At 46.1% G+C, this 18,930-nt stretch overlaps 1 protein-coding gene across 1 annotated transcript; it reads left to right on the top strand.

Moving 5' to 3' along the window:
• Positions 1–8,952: 8,952 nt before the first annotated feature.
• On the top strand, positions 8,953–17,897 carry LOC137159871 (vacuolar protein sorting-associated protein 29). Its single transcript, XM_067558349.1, has 4 exons — positions 8,953–9,080; positions 14,997–15,188; positions 16,046–16,281; positions 17,049–17,897. Exons 1-4 carry the CDS (start codon positions 9,078–9,080, stop codon positions 17,164–17,166), a joined length of 549 nt encoding a protein of 182 aa, XP_067414450.1. The 5' UTR covers positions 8,953–9,077; the 3' UTR covers positions 17,167–17,897.
• Positions 17,898–18,930: the final 1,033 nt, after the last annotated feature.

The raw sequence follows: 18,930 nt of genomic DNA, 5'->3' as shown, positions 1-18,930 counted from the left end.
TCTGGGGCTGGCTTTGTGAGCCTGGGGGGCCCAGTGCCACTTTCAACTTGGCTTTTACTGACTCAGGGGCTAATTCTTCCTTCTCCCCCCACCCGCCATGGCTGGCCACACGTGAGAGGCAGCAGAGCCAGAGAGGCCGGGCTGCATGGAGGTGGGAGGTTGCAGTGGAGCCTGCCCAGATTAATTCCCCACCCCCGTGTGCCCAGCATGGGCTCCTCCACCCCAGCGTGCAGGGGTTCAGCTGAAGCCGGTGGCTCTGTGGCTACAAGGAGCGAAAAGCCTGGCAGGGGAGGGGCAGCAGCCACCCAGGGGGTTCTTGGGCAATTCTGCTGCTCCTTGTGGGCAGGTGGATGGGGCAGGGTCCCTGTCTGCCCAGCACACAGGCCATTTGCTCAGGCTGTGCCCAGGAGCAGGCGTTCCCCATAACAGGAGTCAGGGAGCCCTTGGGTTGCAGGGCCAGGAGGAGACACTCCTGCAATGCGCTGGCAGAAGGGGTGAGGCAGGAGCCTGCTGTACGGGACGCTGAGTGACGCGCGTTTCACACCCCAAAGGCTTTTCTGTGTCTGTATTTACTCCTGCGCTGCCACCCATCCCCTGCCCACTGTGGTGCCAGGTACGTGGAGCCCCGGCTCTGTGTCCTCTGCCCCTCTGAGACGGGGGAGGCAGCACACGAGACCCTGCGAATGCCGAACCACAGGCAGGATCCTCAGCAACAGCAGAACTGGGGCAGGCGTCTGATTAAACACGCAGGGTCTCACTGGTTCGCTGGAAACATTCGACCCTGCCAGCCACTTCAATTGTGGTGATAGGTTGGATCTCTTCTGTGCACAAATTTAAAGCAGGAAGTACTTAGGCTGAAGCAAGCTACGCTGCCTGAAATGGATACCACACGTCTTTCAAGCGGGGCTATTTCAATGAATCACTAAATATCAGCGTAAAAGGTTTTAAATATTGATAGAGTCACCATGTATTTCTGAGGAAACAAACGTGGCCAACACCCTGGATTGCACCACACAGAGCTGAAGCTGCAGCAATCTTTCACATTAGTAAGTTTATTAGCTGTACTGCACAGTGACTAACTCTCTGGCAATGTGTGTTCTGGGGGTCTGGGCTCCAATCCTAGTTGCCCTAGGACTTGCACAATGGAACTCAGAGCTGTACCATGGTCAATGAATTCCTCTTGCTTTGCTGGAAAAATGTTAGTAATTCTGCTGATTTCCTTTCTCTATCTGAGATTTGGTTTGTTCATGCTGCCTTCTTCCTCTGCCTTTTCGATCTCATTTTCCTTTAAATACACCCATCTTCTCCAGAACATGCTCTGTGGTCAGTGAGCTGGGAGCAGATTTGCATGCAGGGGCCGTTCTCAGCGCTTGGGTTTAAGAGAGAATCGGCAGGTCCCAGCCACAGACTTGCTTGTCTCAGGAAGCCGAGCTCGTCTGCATCCCTCACCATGGCCTGGGCCCCTCTGCTTCTCATGCTGCTCACGTACTGCTCAGGTCAGCGTGGCAGGTTCACGTTCAGTGAGATCGTTCAGGGCGAGGTGACTTTTCAGTGAATAACAGAAATGAACGAATAATAATGTGTTTGTAATGTTGATTTCAGGGGTCAGGTCGCAGCCTGTGGTGACGCAGGAGCCCTCCGTGTTCATATTCCCAGGCGGGGCCATCACTCTGTCCTGCAGCCTGAGCACCGGAGCCATCACCACCAGCAACTATCCCTCCTGGTACCAGCAGAAACCTGGCTCTGCTCCTCAGATGCTTATATACGAAACTAATAAGAGACCCTCAGGGATCCCTGCCCGGCTCCCTGGGTCCATATTCAGTAACGACGCTGTCCTGACTATCACTGGTGTCCAGGTAGAGGACGATGCTGACTATTACTGTGCTGTGTATACCGGCAGCAGTGGTGCAAGATACACAAGGGATACAAAGGTGAACTATAATAAAAACTTCCCCCTTTGCTCTCCTCTACACCTGCTCTGTTGAACGGTGACATTTCTGCCTGGAAATGTCCGGCTGCTGGCTGTTTTGCAGTCAGAATTCCAGCCTCTCTCTCTCAAGTGGGATGGCCTTCTGTCTCTCTGCCTCTCTTTGCATAGAGAAAAGCCTGGACCATTGTCTAATTGCCCCCTGCACTCTGCAGGTCACATCAGTTAAATCCCTGCATCCAGAAGACTGGATCATGGGTTTAAAACACTGGGCTTGTGTTTCCTAATGCACTATTTTATGACACTCCCATACACATCATGACATTAAAGCATGAGACACTGGGTGGGTAAAATCCAGAAGTGATGCATGTGGTGGTATGAGCGAGACTCCCTTCTATATGCCCAGATGTTTGAAGTATAGGGCACATGGCTATGTCATTGCAATGGGTGAGATGCCATGGTTCTGTATCCATCTTATTTTAATCCAGCAGCACCCAAATATTGCTGCATAGTTTTTTGGAGGGAAAATACTTTTGTTCCTTCATCAGACTATATTTCCACATTACTGCAATGCACTAACCTATCTGCTTCTTTATTTTAACCTTGGGAATTAACAGGTCAGAATCTGATTTCAGTTGAACTGGTGTAAATGCAAAATAATTCCATTAAAGTCAGTGACGTTTACTCTGCGTCTACACTGGTGGTGTGAACGAGTTGAGGATTTGGTCCATGGGCTTTGGGGAAGGCAGTGCATTGGTCGGCGTATGCACGGACTGCAAATTCCATGTAACTTTTGTGCTAACTCCCAAGTCCTCACCCTGATCCTTTTTAGTTCATTCCAGCTGCAGGCTGTGAAGTGGAAAACACGTTTCCCTTCCACACTCACATCAGCAAACAGCCTGTGGCCGTGTCTGGGCTTCATTGCGCAGTGGTCACAGAGCTTCCAAGCATCTTCCCATCCCTTCCCGCACAGCGGGGTGGGAAACATCGGCAGCTGCAGCTTAAATCTCTAGACTCTAAACAAAATCCAGGGCTATACGTGGACTCTGTGCACTGCAGAAAATCACTGGTCACACCTTTGCGGGATTCTGCTCCTCTCTAGTAATTGATGAACACGGACCCCGTGTTCTACACTCACCAGTGCTGGGTGTCAGTTACTGAGATAAAGCCACTGGTCCTTTATGGCCCTTCTCCCCATTCAGAGTGTAGTGGGGGAGGCAGGGCAGCAGCAGCAGCAGCAGCCAATCAGCAGGGAGCAGATTTGCATGAAGGGGCCGTTCTCCAGCTCTGGGGGTTTAAGAGAGAATCGAGGGTCCCAGCCAGACCTGTTTGCTTCAGGAAGCTGAGCTCGTCTGCATCCCCACCATGGCCTGGGCCCCTCTGCTCCTCGCGCTGCTCACGTACTGCTCAGGTAGGGGAGAGTCTTTCACGATTACTCATAAGATAATTTTCTGCATATTTCATTTCCTGTCTTACTCGGACTGCAGCGCGGCAGCGTCTCTTACTCTGTGTTCTCTCTGTTATCGATTCTGTTCCAGGTTCTCATGCCCAGTTTGTGCTGACTCAGCCACCTCAGTCTCAGCCTCCTCTAGAGAAACAGTTACAATCTCCTGTGCCAGAAGCAGTGGTAGCATCGGTAGCTACTATGTCTCCTGGTACCAACAGAAGGCTGGCAGTGCCCCAGTGCTGATCATATATCAAGATAGCCAGCGGCCCTCAGGGATTCCAAGTCGATTCTCTGGTGCCATTGACAGCTCCGCCAATGCTGCCTCCTTAACCATCTCTGGGGTGCAAGCCGACGATGAGGCTGATTATTACTGTGCTTCATATGACGGCAGCTACAATACCACAGTGCTACAGACACATGGGGAACTGAGACAGAAACCTCCCACAGCAGCTCGCGCTCCCCTCTGCACTGGCCTCACTGCGTCTTTGCACGGCCAGGCCCTGCCGCAAAATGAACGGTCGTCCCCCAGTCACTGGGGTTACAACCCCAAATAAAGGGCAAATGGTGAGGTAGCTTCTGTGTCTTGTTGGTGGGGTGGCTAGCCAGGGAGGCAGCTGTCCTGTGGGGATGCGCTGAGGCATTGTACTCGTATGGGGCAGACATAGGAAGGCTTCACAGAACAATGGGAAGGCAGGGGCTGGTGAAAGGAGCAGTGTGCTTTCCTCACCCCTGCTGCCCAATGCTAGCGATCCATAGGGGTTGTGGCCTTGTCCATTCTCCAGCTGGGCTGGCCAGGTTGCTGTTGGAATGGTGGGGACGACACCAGGTGGTAGGTAGCTGGCCCCAAGCCCTAGCATGCCAAACGGCTGTGTGTCTGTAGTGGGCCTGACTCCCACGCAAGAACATCGACAGGAGAACTGCTTGGGCTCACTTCCCCGCCTACTGGCTCTGCACCAGACCGGCCAGTGCTTTCCCCTGTGTATGGGCAGGGCTACGGGGGAGAGGTTTGGGGTGTGCGTGGACTCATGAGGTGCACTGAGAGGGGAAGAGACTTGGGAGAGCTGGGATGTGTTTCCATGTGTGGGCTTCTTGAAGCCCCTGCTACATGAATTCCCAAGCTGGACACACCCTGGGAAGGACAGGCTGGGCAGCTCCCCAAGGATGGGGTGTGGGAGATCTGTTATAGCAGATTATACTCAAGTGGCAATATAGCCAATAATAGCGTTTAAGACATGAGAGTGAATATATAAATTCCAGATCACAGGATGCCTGAGTATGAAAGATACTTGATCACACTGGTGCTATGAAGCCACTGATGCATTTCTGTATGGAGAATAACTGGAATGAATTGTTATAGCGTATACAACCAATATGACCCCAACTCTGGAGAGGAATCCAACTTGTAGGAAGGCAGAACTACACCGCAAAGAGATGTGGAGAGATGAAATCATTGGAGGCAGCAGAAAACCAGGAGAAACTTGGTATTAATAAACATAAAGCCTTTATTCCAGAGGGAGGAAATAAATAGAACAGATATAAGTTGGGGCAGGGCCACAACCAGGCAGTTCCACCCCTCACACTGCAGTGAGTTTACTTCTGTTCTGTATCCCTAACACTGTCCTAGCAGCAACTTCCGGAAAGTATGGAATTGGGCCTGGGAATTAGGAGGGGAAGAGACTCTTTAATAAGAAACTGGCCCACAGGCTGAAGCTATTGGAGAACCTTGGAGCTAAACAATGAACAATGAGAACATACCAGTAAATGCTAGGTGTCATCCTTGCCCATACAGTTTTGCCACTTGTTCTGAAGCTCCTTGGGACAGACAATGTCTAGCACAACCAGCGAACCCTGCAGGGAGATTTCCCTGTAACTGATCATTCACTCCAAGCCAGGTACTTTATGGAAAAGGCCCATTTGTACCATATTTGTACCATGTGATGCTGTCTGGATTGGGATTCTATGAACCCAATGATGCATTTTCTGTTAGGGAGAATAACTGGAATGAATTGCTATCATGTATACAACCAACATGACCCCAACTTTGGAGGGGCAGTCCACATGTAGGAGAGCAGAACTACATCACAAAGAGATATGATAATATAATAATATTGTTACACATGTATCAGTTTTGTATTATGAGTTCTAAAGATGTCTATTTGTATTTCAAACTTGCGCTGTGTTTCTGGGTGACACCCTCCCAGACAGGATGGCAACACCACTAAACCTGCTTAATGGCTCATCAGGGGAACTCAAATGTATACTGAAGTCAATGAAAGAACCCAGGTGTTACACCTTTAAGTCACCAGGACATGTAAGGACATACCTATGGACAGGGGACGCTGAAGGTTTTCCATGCCATGAGCTGTGTGGCTGTGTTTGGGACAAGCTACATGACAAAGGGACGTAAAAGGCAGCTGCACCATCCCCATCTTGCCTTCATTCCTGCTTCCTACATCTAGATCAACTAATCTGCAACTGAAGCGGTGAAACAAAGGACTGAGACCCATCCAGGTACTGGATGTACACCGGAGGAACTGTACAAGCCTGCAAACTCCACAGTTCCACTGAGAATATGATATATATGGACTTTAAAGTCATTTGTGTGTATCTGATGGCTTTGACCATTTAACATCTCTCATTATTTGTTTCTTTCTTTTATAATAAACCTTTAGTTTAGTTACTAAAGGATTAAGCTTGGCAGTGTAGTATTGTGGGTAAGATCCAAACTTATATTGATTTGGTGCTGTGGCTGACCCTTTGGGGATCAGGAGAACATTTTTGGTAAAGGGAATTGAGTTTTAATAACTTAACTCTTTGCTGGATCTAGTTGCTAATTGGGGGCCAGAGACTGAAATACAATAAAGGGGCTGTATAACTTCTTGTTTTTAGCTTCTTGATAACTAGTGTGGGGAAATCAGGAACACTGTTTGTGACTGGTCAGGGAATCTATAACTGGTTAGCCACTAGTTTGGGAGAATCTGCTCTTTTTGCAGCCTGCCCTGACCATGGTATTTTCAGGTGGGCTACCTTAGGCATGGATGGGTCACACCATATCAGTGTGAAATGCAACAAGAAGTGAAATGAAATGTTGGGAGGACCCTGTGTCACCTTGTGAGCCCCGGGCTGACATGGCTTGATCATTGGGCTACACACAAACCATGGTACGTGCCATCCAACGTAGACACGATAGCTAACCTCACTGTCCATGACACCCGTCTAGGTATCATTTAGGGTATTTCAAATGAGGAGAAAGAGTAGTTTACGCTGTTGCAGAGATGCAAGCTGAGAGCATTATCTGTGGTTTTAGTAAATGAAGGTGGGATGTGATTTTTGCTGCTCAGCTGTGCAGATGATCTCCCTGGAGACTGAGGTCCCACAACAGGTGCATCAATGGAAAGAGCAGAACACTGTTGCTCTCTGTTACTTCCATCTCCAAGACTTTTGTTGTTCCAATGAATGGACATCAGCTCACTGAGGCTAAAGCATCACAGTCGATACTTTTGGTCCTGGAGATGGGAAAGTCCCATGTTGCTGGTTTTCTCTTCACTGGTCAGGGGAGTTTGGATGTGGGAAGGAAATTGCCTAAAACCTGCTTTATCCACCAGCAGGATACATGTGACCAAGGAAGGCCAGTCTGGGTTCATTTGATGATAAATACTGAATAGATTAAAAGGGTCCCTTCATCTGTCAGTATGCACAATGGCCACTGAAGTTAGGAGTTCTGAGTATGTCTAGGATTTCAGGATTTTTCCATCTACAGAAAGGAATGGGGAGATATTGGGGAGACCTTACTCCATTACTTCTAAAAGAGGTTTTCTGGGGGATTTTCTGGGAATAAATACAGTAAAAACTTCAGTTTGCTGCCACCTAATTCTCCAGAAAGTAGTGGAAAACCAAGATTAAAAACATAATCAAAACAGAGGAATCGGGACATGAAGATGAACCTGAACTAAAACCTGGGTGTGAACTTCCCTGAAGTCTGTAAATAGCGTAAAGATTCTATACCCTAGTTAAGTGTATCAGGCTTCATTTTGCAGAGGTCAGTGGTGGTACAGGGAGAATGAAAGCTCTCTGCAAAGTAAGAGCAGGCAATGCTTAATTTGTGCCAGGGCTGAGCCCCGGCACCTCTAGGCTTGGCAGTTCATGGCCCTGGCACCTCTGGGCTTGCCGCATCTGTTACAAATTTTAAAAATTGCTTGAGCCCCAGCACCTCTTTCATTACCAATTAAGCAGGGAGCAGGGAAGTAAATAAACTACGGTTTCCCCTTGAGTTCAAATCACTTACAGGGATGATCCCTGCTTTAACTGACTCAGGGGCAGGGAGGTGCAGACAACAGAAGCCAATGAGCAGGGAGCTGATTTGCATGAAGGGGCTATTCTTCAGCTCTGGGGGGTTAATAGTGAACTGGGGGTCCCACTCCCAGCTACAGACCCGTTTGCCTCAGGAAGCTGAGCTCATCTGGATTCCCCACCAGGGCCTGGGCCCCTCTGCTCCTCATGTTGCTCACTTACTGCACCGGTAGGTGGAGGGTTTTGCTAATAACAAATGTCACCTTTAGCTCACCTCTTTCTTATTCCAGTAAATGGGAGGACACAGCTCATCTACCAACCTCCTCTTCCTTACCGGGTTTGTGTCAGGGGCCCTAGCCCAATGTGTGTTGACTCAGCCACCTTCAGCATCAGGATCTCCTGTACCGGGAGCAGCGGCAGCAGCAATGACAACTATGGATCCTGGTACCAACAGCGGCTACACCAGCGGAGCACCAGCCCCGCGGCGATCCCCAGTCCATTCTCTGGCTCGAAAGACCCTGCCACCCACGCTGCCTGTAGCCGTCGCTGGGGCTCGGGCCGGGGCTGATTGCTGCTGTTCCGCAGGGGCTGACTGTGGTTCAGACACAGGAGAACCCGAGGCAACAAACGCCCTTCCTCTGGCCCGGCGGTGCTCCGCGCAGGCCGGGGGCGCCCAGCTCCCGCCAGCCGCGCTGACAGAGGGGGACACGGAACCGGGAACGGGGCGTGCTTCTGTGGGGAGCGATCGTTGATGTGTTCGGTCCCCGGACACCGGCACCAGGCGCTGCTGGAGGACGCGACATCCCCCCCGGGCTGCGCGCGGTGGCCCAGGAGCGTGGTGGGGTGGCCGGGATCGCGCTGGCCGCGGGCTCCTGGATGTGTCCGTGCTAAGTCCGACCCGAGCTCTGCTGCCACCGCCGCCTCAGCGCGGGGCAATGGGCAGCACCGGCTGGCAGAACCTTCCCGCGGACAGAGCCGTTGTTGCCCTGGGCAATGGCTAGTCCCCCTCCCCCGCCCGGAACCGTCACATCGGCCGATTCCAGCCGGCTGCGTTGAACCCGTTTGTGTTCGCATCTAAACGCTTTGGGGAAGGGGGAGGGGGGAGGGGAAGGAGCCAGCTGCGCCCGTGCCAGCGTGAAGGGGAAAAGGCTAAGACTCCTCCCCCCCCCGCCCCGTCACGCGGCACTGCGCCCTCCGGAGGCCACCCCGGCTTCACTTCCCTCAACGCGCATGTGCAGATGCTCCACCCTCATAGGCTTGTTTCGAGCTTTCCCGGGGAGGGGTCAGCGTGATGATCCCGTGCTTCACGCTCTGCCCTGGGATTGGCCGAGCCGAGCCATTCCTCTGCCGTAGCCGCGAGAGGAGGATTCAGTGACGTGACGTAACGCCGGGGACTCAGGGAGGCGGGGCAGGATGGTGAGCGCGCGGGGGGACCGGGGGATAGGCTACGTTGTGTGGTGGTCCCCGCTTGTCCCGGCGGCCGGTGTCTCTGAGGGGGCCCCGGCCCGCGGCTAGCCTCAGGGAACTGCTGGGGCGGGGCCTAGCCGGGCAAGGGGGGCCCGCGAGCACTAGCTTCCCCTCCCCCCACGGCTGGGGCGGGTACAGCTGGAGAGGGCATTCCAGGGACTGGCGTCCAGCCAGACCGACCCCGTCCGCTGCCTGCCGGGGGGGCCCGGCTGCTTTGTGGCCTCCTGCCGCGGGGTTGGGGCTGTGCGCGCTCTGCCTCCCCGGGCCTGTTTCCGCCCTGAAGGCACGTAGCCGCAGCGGGGCCGGAGAACCGGCCACAACAACTTCTGGTTAGCTGTAAAAATATACCCCCCCCCCCCAGCCCCGTTCCCGCCCGAGGGTTTCGCTGCCGGGCGGCGCCTTTGACTTGGGCCGCATTGACTCGGAAGCTCGTTTTTCTGCGGCGTGTCAGCATCGCTGCTCCGAAGGGCGTGTCTGTCTGTCTGTCTGTCTGTGATCGAGGGGGCCCTAGAGGCCCCAATTCTGCCAAAACAGCAGCACGTGCAGCACCGCGCTGCCCTCGGTACCTCGCTGCAGTTTGCTGAACAGCTCCCTCGCCTCCCGTTAACTCGCTGTCCTGTTTCAAAGCTTTGCAGCCCGGGGGGAGGGGAGGTCGCTTTTCAAACGTTTGTCCGCTTGCCTTAATTCGAAGTTCAGGGGTTTTTACTCCTCACCCTTGATACGAATTAGCAGTTCTAAAAGAAACACTTGAAGGCCCCTTTCCACATTCACTTTGGAAACGTACATCTCCTTTCATTTACAGACCGACCTCATCTCGCTGGCTGCTCTAAGGCTATTTTCCTCTTGGAATTCTAGGGTCAGGTTTCCTGGAACAAAGTAAATGTAGGAAATATTAGCTTTGTGAACTGCTGCTGGCTTGCTTCATTTTCAGATGATTTGCCAAAAAGTAAATGAACCTTCTGTGAAAGTCAAGAGATGGGGGTAAAAAGAGATAGCTAAAAATAGCTAGCTGAATGGAAAGTTACAACACACTGCATGACTCTTTTGTTGAATAATAGTCTGGAAAGGTCTTCCAATATTGTTTTGAGCACAGCTGAATAAAGCTCATTAATGATTATTTGCATGTTCATTTGGCTAAAGATTATTTTCCCTTTCTTTTGCTTTCTTTTGTTTAACATTATTCATGTTTCACCCTGTATTTTCATTCCCCTTGTCGGCAATCAACTTCTTCATTCCCATAAGGCTGGGCACAGAGTAAGTTTACTCCTCTTGGCTCTTGCTAACGCTGGTGATGGGTGATTGACAATGGTGCTCGATGTTCAATAGGTACTGATACGCTGTGGTTTGTCATTATAATAGCTTTTTAGATAGAGCAGTGTGAGATATTCAGCACAGTGGAAAACATTTGTAAAAAAAAAAAAAAATCCCTTGGATTTTTTGCATTTAACGTGATTTGTCATCTTCAGACATACCCTGCATATTTAAATTATTATCTTGCTAATTTTTGCTTATTTACTTTGTAACGATAAATATATATTGCTACAGAGTGGATATTCTTTGGGTAAAAATGGTATCTCTGGAAAGATCCTAATGCCATTTGGTCAATAACCATTATAGGAAAACAGAAATGAGTCCTACTGTATTTTTATGTAAATACAGTCTTTAATATAGATAGGACTCTTCACACCACGTTAGGTTCTGTCTCTCTCTCCCCTACTTTTTTCCCCTAAAAGAGGAAGTTCTGGGAGCCTAATACCTCATTCTCTATTAAAGTTAGAATGCCAAGTTTATTTAACATTAAAATGTGTAGCAAAAAGCATCAGACTGTAGTACGAGCTAAAATAAGATCAATTCACTCTTCTATAAATGATCCAGGCTTTTTTGTTGTTGTTTTTGCAGCCTCGCAAGTTATTTTGGCAGGTGGGAACTTTAATTTGATTTAGGAGCAGATAATCATGGGTGTCTGTCCATCCATCAGTATGTAGTGGATCAAATTCTGCTCTGACACTCCTACAGCTCTGTTGTCTTCAGTGAAATTGCATGTCTCTAGTTAAGCATAATTTGGGCAGTGGGTCTGTCTATAACTCTAACTAGTATTATGTGTAAATCTCTCAAATATTGATTAAAGACCTAAAGATTACCATCCTGTTATAAAAATAATTTACAGTATAAAATCAACTGTTTAGGAAATTAGTTTAAAAATGGTTTCCGCTAACAGGGGTATGCTGTTGATTTTTTGCCTAGCTCACACTGATAGCCCTAGTGTATTAGCTGCAATAATTTTGGTTTTAAAAAGTTTCCTAACACAATTCATTTTAGCGTAGGTGAGGCCAAAATGCTCTTCTTTTAGCTTTCTCTCCTCTCAACATTTTAAAGTGAATTTACTGCCAGTAAAAGGTGTCAATGTATCCGACAATCCTGGGAAATAAACTCTACCCAAAGAACAGGTACAGAATGGGTACTGGCAGATCAGCTTTCCCCTGCTACCTTACCAATATGCTTCAACTCTGATCCAGCCGGGCCAGCTCTAGGGGTTTCAGGGTAGTTTAGTCTTCAAGCCCATTCAGTCCTTTGTGTCTGGGCCGAGGCTATTAGTTGTCATCTTTGAGTTAATCCTGTCAAATGGGGTCTGCTGTATGAGTGCTCTCTGTTCAGTGCCATGTCTTTTATCACACCACATGTAAGATGTCTTCCATTATGACATCCCACCACTTCTTGGGTTAGCAAGATTGAAGGAAAAAGACAGAGGCTCTGTTGGATTCGTTTACCCACATAATTGTCAGGACTGTGCTTTATATGATCAAGCCACCTGGGCCTGCACTCCCTCATTTTTTTGTTTGTCTTTATTTGAATATATCTCTAACGTACACGTTCCTCACATGGTCTTTATTGCTTATCCTACTCATCCATCTCAACACCTGCATTTCTGTGGAATGGATCATTTGCTACATTTCTTTCTTTATTGCCCAATACTCCGTGCCATACATTAAAACTGGATGGACCACTGGTTTTTATAGACTTTTCCTTTTAATCTTTTTTTATATCTTCCTGTCATGCACTACGCCACTTTTCTCTCTCCATTTGAGCCAGACTTTTACTAACCCAGCTCTAATTTCGTCCTCCATTTTCCCGGATTGTGGAATGCAAACTTTACATTTTCAGTATTGTCTGCCCATCTAGTTTCAAGGATAATTCTTCAGTGTTTGTGTTACTGAAATGACGTACCATATGCTTTCTCTTTCTTTTGCTTATTTTGAGCCTAGGTCTCTCCATTTATCCAGATCTTGTTTTAGACGGTCTTTCTCCTCAGTGCACAGAATGATAGCATCTGCAAACAACATGCACCAAGATGCCGCCTTTTGTATGTTGTAAGCATATCCAGGATGAAGATAGATGAGAAAGGGCTGACTGCCAATCCTGGATGCACTCCACCTTTTACCAGTACTACTTTCACCACGAAGTTCTGACTATTCACATTGCATCTACATACGTGGCTTGAACAAAATGCACATAAAATTCTTGTACCATTTTTTCCTCATACACCACCGGATGATGTCCGTTGGAACTCTGTCAAAGGTCTTTACCAGATCCATGAATGCCATGTGAATATTTTTCCATTAATTGTCTCACTGTAAAAAGAGTATCTGGTTTGGCTTTCTGGCTTGAAACCATATCTACTTAACATCTTATTCTCTCACCAATGAGACTCTTCCACTGTTTGTGTGACTCATCAGCATCTTGGTGCCAACATATAAAGGAAAAGGTGACACTGGAAACAACAAATTATAGGAACATCTGTCTAGTGGTGACTAGGGAACAAACCTCCTTCATTGATGGCACTAAAAAGCCATCAGAAATACTCGCTTTTGATCATTTCCAACCGGTGCTGGGTTTTAACAGGTGACTTAAACGTTAAATATTCCGCATTCCTTTACCAGTCTCCAGAGGCATCCCATCCTCCTGTTCTTGGGTAGTTTGGACACATGCTTTGATCAGGTTTTCATAACGCAGTGGTAAAAACACCTCAGCCCTGTCTGCACTAGTGCTTAAACAGTTGCTAGCACCTGCGCAGACACAACGTTGTTGTGTAAATGGGACCAAGGTTAATTTTATAGTGCAGCTATATGTCTGTCAGGTAATATCAAGTACTAAGATAGCACTATATCTGTAAAATGTCCTGTATAAAGGTACAGCACCTAACATTTTGGGCACTACCTCAATACTAATAAATACTACTCCTGTTGAAAAAGAACAATAATCCTAATCTCAGTAATCAGTTTTAGTTATCAGATTAATAGGAATTATAGTTTTGTGACTCTTTGTTCCTGTGTTCTAATGGCATCACAGTTCTTTTGCTTCACAGTGTTTTTCCCGCATTTCTTGCTGTATAAGCAAATCGAGCTTGATTTACTGATGCTGTGCTTTCATGCCTTTTGTTTCTTAAATGATAAGCTTAATTTACAAAGACTGTTGCATCCCATTGTTGGCTACATTTGTAACCAAGTGTTAAGTTTAAAGATATGATAAGGGGGACTTGATCAGATAACTGGCATTCTGCCACGTGTAACCTGGAAAGGCGTGATGTAGCCAAAGATAAATTTTATTCTATGTAAATAGTTGAAGGACAAATTTAATTTTTTTTTCTGTTCTTATACTTGATACATTAACTAAATATGGAAGTGCCAAGGGATACATGGTAGCTTGATGATCTGGTTGATCTCCATCTTACTATCAAAGTCTGTTTTGTTGAAGTGAGATACGTTACCCTGTCCAGACGAGTTGCTAGAGTTGAATTCTGCTTGCCATATTCATAGAAGTTAGTGACTGAAGAGACCTGTTAGTCATCCAGGCCACCATTGTTCCATGCATTACTAGCTGGCCGCTTTGAAAATCTTTCACAAATGGCCATAAGTCACTGAGTGCACTAAAATATAGAGGCTTATGTGTTGTTCTCTTCCTAGGGCAAGCCCACACAATTAGGAACTCTACACTGATCTTTAGAAGCCATATCTTTATTTGAGACATTGAAAGAGTCGTGGGACTGATTAAATGTATAGCCAGGGTTATAACATTAGGTAGGGAATAAACAGCAAGAGTTGATGGAAAAACTGGAACAAACTGCATTTTTATCAGGTCCATATCACCTTGGTGCTTTTCATGTGTCTGGGTATGGAAGAAGCAGAAAACATATAGAAGCAAAATTGTTTTAAAATAACTTTTTCAATGAAGACTCAACTGCAGTTTTAATAATTTGTTGTTCTGAATCTCTATGCAGAGTTACTGGCATCAGCAGAAGCCATTTTCTCTTTGGACTGCTCTTGACTTCTGTTGGAATTCCATACGTTGCACAGCTGCAGAATTGAGCTGTTGGTGTTCTACTTACAGGGATTTTGCAGGGTCAAGGAACAAGTCAGATACAGCAGAAGTGTGCAATGTTTATTACAGCAAGGGAGGGATTAAAAACCGTGTTTTGGAAATCTTCAAAAATGAAGTCTCTGCTTTTAAAGTGTTTCCTTCTCCTAGCTCTACCACCAGCTTCTCCTTCAGTGTAACCCTGCTGCAGAATTTGGGATTGAGAAGCTGCAGGGCTTCTAAGGGTCTGATCACATTTTGTATGCTGGAATGGCCTCTTCTGCTTCAGTAATGTTCAAAGTGCTATCAGTGGCTTATGTGAAATTCCCCCCCCCTCCCCCCCTTGCAAATGGTCAGATATTCATGAATAGAAATGAATTTTGTTTTTAATCCCTCCCTGAATCTTACTAATTGACAGTAAGTGAAAACAGGACAAACAGCTGTTGAATGTCCATTATTATTTTTTATAGGTGTAGTAATTTTTAATATTTTTATATCCCTTCATCTAATAAGTTGGTGTTAGTATTAGGAGACCTTCACGTCCCACATCGATGCAACAGCCTCCCAGCTAAATTCAAAAAATTGCTGGTTCCAGGCAAGATCCAGCACATCCTCTGCACAGGAAATCTCTGTACCAAAGACAGTTATGACTACCTCAAGACTCTGGCTGGGGATGTTCACATTGTTAGAGGGGACTTTGATGAGGTAAGGCCTCTCTCTAAATATTTTCTTTGTGTGTGTCTAGCGTGCAGGGGCAACATTTGAATAACTTTCTCTAAACCACTTAATTTCAGTTTCATTATGATGGTGTTAGTCATTCTTGCATTCTGGGGATAAGAAGCAAATGCACAGTACCATGTGATTATGAGATCAGTAAAGGACTTTTAAAAGTAGTTCTCCCTTCATACACAATAAGCCTAAAACAATGAGAGTTCTGTAGCACTTTAAAGACTAACAAATTTAATTTCAGCAGGCATAAGCTTTTGTGGGCTTCAGCCCACTTCCTCAGATGCAGTTGATAATTCAAATTTACAGTTAGGCAAAGTAAGAGAAATGCTGCTTGAGAAGTTAGTTTAATTTAAGGACATTTATTTTGTATATGTTGACGTGATGTTGACAACTTGTTTTTAACAGATCTAAAACTTTTGCTTTTTGAATCTCAACATCCACAGTCACTAAATGATTATTGTCTGACCCCTGATAATTTTCTGTGACTGTAGAAATAAACATTGATATCGGTCAAAATTTTATATATATAAATTCTTCTAAGCCTGTCTGTACTTAATGTTATTTTGGAACAGTAGGACAATACCATATTAAACATTTTCGCAAGCGTAGCCATTTCCCACCGACTTCAAGTCTGTTCCTTGCAAAAGAATGGAGTTGACTCCTGCCTGGGTATGGAGCCAACATTGAGTGGATTCTGCATGTTGAAACTGAGAAAAACTTAGTTGCTCATAAGGATGTTACTCAGTCATTTATCCGGAATGAATAAATGCAAATTGACTTTCTATGAGTGAAGGAATGTGCGTAACCTGTTCTGTGTGTTTGTTTATTTTTAGAATCTGAATTATCCAGAACAGAAAGTTATAACTATTGGGCAGTTTAAAATTGGGCTGATCCACGGCCATCAAGTTATTCCGTGGGGTGATACGGCCAGCCTGGCACTGCTGCAAAGACAGCTGGATGTGGACATTCTAATTTCAGGGCATACACATAAATTTGAGGCATTCGAACATGAAAATAAGTTCTACATCAATCCAGGATCAGCCACAGGAGCCTATAATGCCTTGGAGACGTGAGTTAAATATGTTTGGGAATCTTTTCTGTGCATCTGGGTCTGTATACTGCACCCATCACTCTAATATTTGAGCACCTATTTTATATATGGATAGTTCTGGTGCGCCAATGATGATGCTCCTTAGATGTCTGTCTTAACTGTTTGTGGTTACAAGAAGTCTTAAATACTTGAGCATTACTTCTCTTTAGAAAACTTAATATATGTACTGCGTTTTAGAATAATTTCTCAAGGATGGTTTACGTCTAGTGAAGAAAATGCTGAAAATGGCTGCTCAGCATTTATGCTTGTGTTTATTATTGCCTATTCCCTTTGACTCCTAAAACTTGAAAGTTCTGAAAAACTAAAGCCCTGTATTAATCTATATCAAATGGAGTAGAGACAACTGTACACTGACTTTCTGACATTCCCCTTCAGTGATATATGTCAGAGGTGAGGCAGCTTCAGTGGAGCAGACGTGGGGAGGTGGGTTTCCATTCTAAACTAACGTCATTGCTCTGAAATGACCAAATACATTTTGCTGTTGATTTCAAGGATTATTCTGGAGTAACTTTGAAATCCCTTAGCCTGGGATGAATTATAGCTGCAGTTTCTCCACGTGTTATATTTCCCACTCTTCTACAGTAGACGTACACTTGCAATGCAATTTCTAAATCAGATTCCTTGGGGCTATTCACACTTTGTCAAAGGTTCTGTTAAAATCTACCTGTAATGCTGCTGCATCTCTGATTGTCAGTATATATTAACCACAATGATTTTTTTTCCAGAAACATCATTCCTTCATTTGTACTGATGGATATCCAGGCATCCACAGTTGTGACTTATGTGTATCAACTAATTGGCGATGATGTGAAAGTAGAAAGAATTGAATACAAAAAATCCTAAAGCACATCGTCCATGTCCACCAGTGGTTTTTTTACAATTTCTCATTCCTTTTTCCCTTCAGATCAACTAACTTAACATCCATGGTGTGTGGACTTTATTGCAACACTTCTGACAATTTACACACTGTTAACATAATCGGTTTTTACTAACTACTGCTTATAAGCTTATTGTAAACCACTACAATGTAATTAGTTTACAGTGTATAATTTCCAAGCACATGTGCCACATGCTGAACTAACTTCTATGTATAAAATGGGTACGCTTGTAAATATCCAGCGTTATCACAGTTGTTAAGTGACTGATCTGAAGTGCATGACTAGACTGTAGTAGTTTGAGACTGAACTTGTTACATAAATTATTCCAATCCTGATATTTAAATAAACACTTATCTCAAATGTCTGTATAGTTTGCCTGTCATGAATATCTTCTTATAAGGAAATGCATCGGGCTTGAATTAGAGCATAACTTCTCGAAGTGCTTAAAGACCCTCTGAACCACTAAGTAGTCCTAATTCTTTTGGTAATAGCAATTATTCAACCTGCATTTCTAATAATACAGGTCACTGTGTAACGTGATTTGGCCGGATCAGGTGAATAAGATTCAGATCCCATGGTTGAAGTAAAAGACCACAACTTTTCCCATATTAGAAGCTGGTTAGTGAACAGCTTCCTACCTGAACTGTAATGCAGCGAACAGTCTGATTTATGTCCCTACGTTGGCTACATAGGACAAATCAGTTGTGTAAAGGCGAAGTTTCCTGTTGCTTCTCCTCTGCTTCCACAAGCCAAACAAAGACATTTTTTCCATCCTTCTCCCCCTGTAATTCCTCTTTAAGGGTTAAATGTCCAGGCTAGCACTATTTCAGTCTGTGCAAAGCATTGAAGTCCATCCCTTCCCTGCCCAGCAGGTCTAGCCTCTGCTACCATAGTGCTTTTAGCATGGGTATTGCCTGCCTGCTGTTCAAAGAAAAAGCTGCACAGGCATCCCCTGAAATAACCCATAAACACGTTAGACTTGATCTCAGAGAGCTGTAAGCCATCTTCCCTGAACACCTAGAGGAAGCATGTGAAATGCTGCACTGAATGTCCACCAAAGTGTGGTGCTACTTGGCCATCTCCCTGTTTCATATGCTTTGATCAGTCCGGTGGTTCCCTGCTATATCTGCCTCCAACTGACCTAACCAGAAACTCTTCACGTCGCCTAGGCAGAGAGAGATCCCTCTTTATCCCGATGACTAGTCTGACAAAGTTGTTTTCCACCCAGTGACGGGCAGTGATAATGAGCCCTGGGTAAGATGGAAGTGTGCAGAAGCAGCAGTAGCATGTCCTGCTATGTGTGGCCCCAGTGAGTCTGCTGTGTTTTCTGCCTGTATTAGTGCACATCAGTCCAGATCAGTATCAATGGTCTTGTTTACAGCCATGCTTCAGTGGGGTTCCCTGTGGGTAATCGAGAGCTGAATTTAGCCACTGCTTCTATCTGCAGCTGTATATTATAGTCTTACAGTGTAAGGAGACTGTATAGTCTAGGGACTCCAGGAGAGAGAGAGAAGAAAACTTCCCTGCACAGGATTTTCTTGTGACGTTAGGAAGTTATTTATTCTCCCCATTACTAGAGAGTGGAATTCATGCTGCCCTTTTCTGTGTGCTGGCCAGGGTATCTCTGCAGGTTGCCACCAGGAAAAGCAAACGATTCCCCTTTCTGTTCTCTCTGGGTTTGTATGCGTCTGAGAACAGAGCTCCCATTTAAGAGTTGTTGCCTTCCTGC

Source organism: Emydura macquarii, unplaced genomic scaffold (genome assembly GCF_026122565.2).
Source record: "Emydura macquarii macquarii isolate MOO-44397 ecotype Brisbane River unplaced genomic scaffold, CSIRO-AGI_Emac_v2 contig_1950, whole genome shotgun sequence".
Taxonomy (NCBI): Eukaryota; Metazoa; Chordata; order Testudines; family Chelidae; genus Emydura; species Emydura macquarii.
The sequence above is the reverse complement of the archived record's forward strand: the minus strand, read 5'-3'. Positions and strand labels throughout refer to the sequence as shown.

Coding starts and splice junctions, on each gene's coding strand:
- LOC137159871 (XM_067558349.1), top strand. Junction 15,189..16,045: donor TTAGAGGGGACTTTGATGAG/GTAAGGCCTCTC, acceptor GTTTATTTTTAG/AATCTGAATTATCCAGAACA. Junction 16,282..17,048: donor GCCTATAATGCCTTGGAGAC/GTGAGTTAAATA, acceptor TTTTTTTTCCAG/AAACATCATTCCTTCATTTG.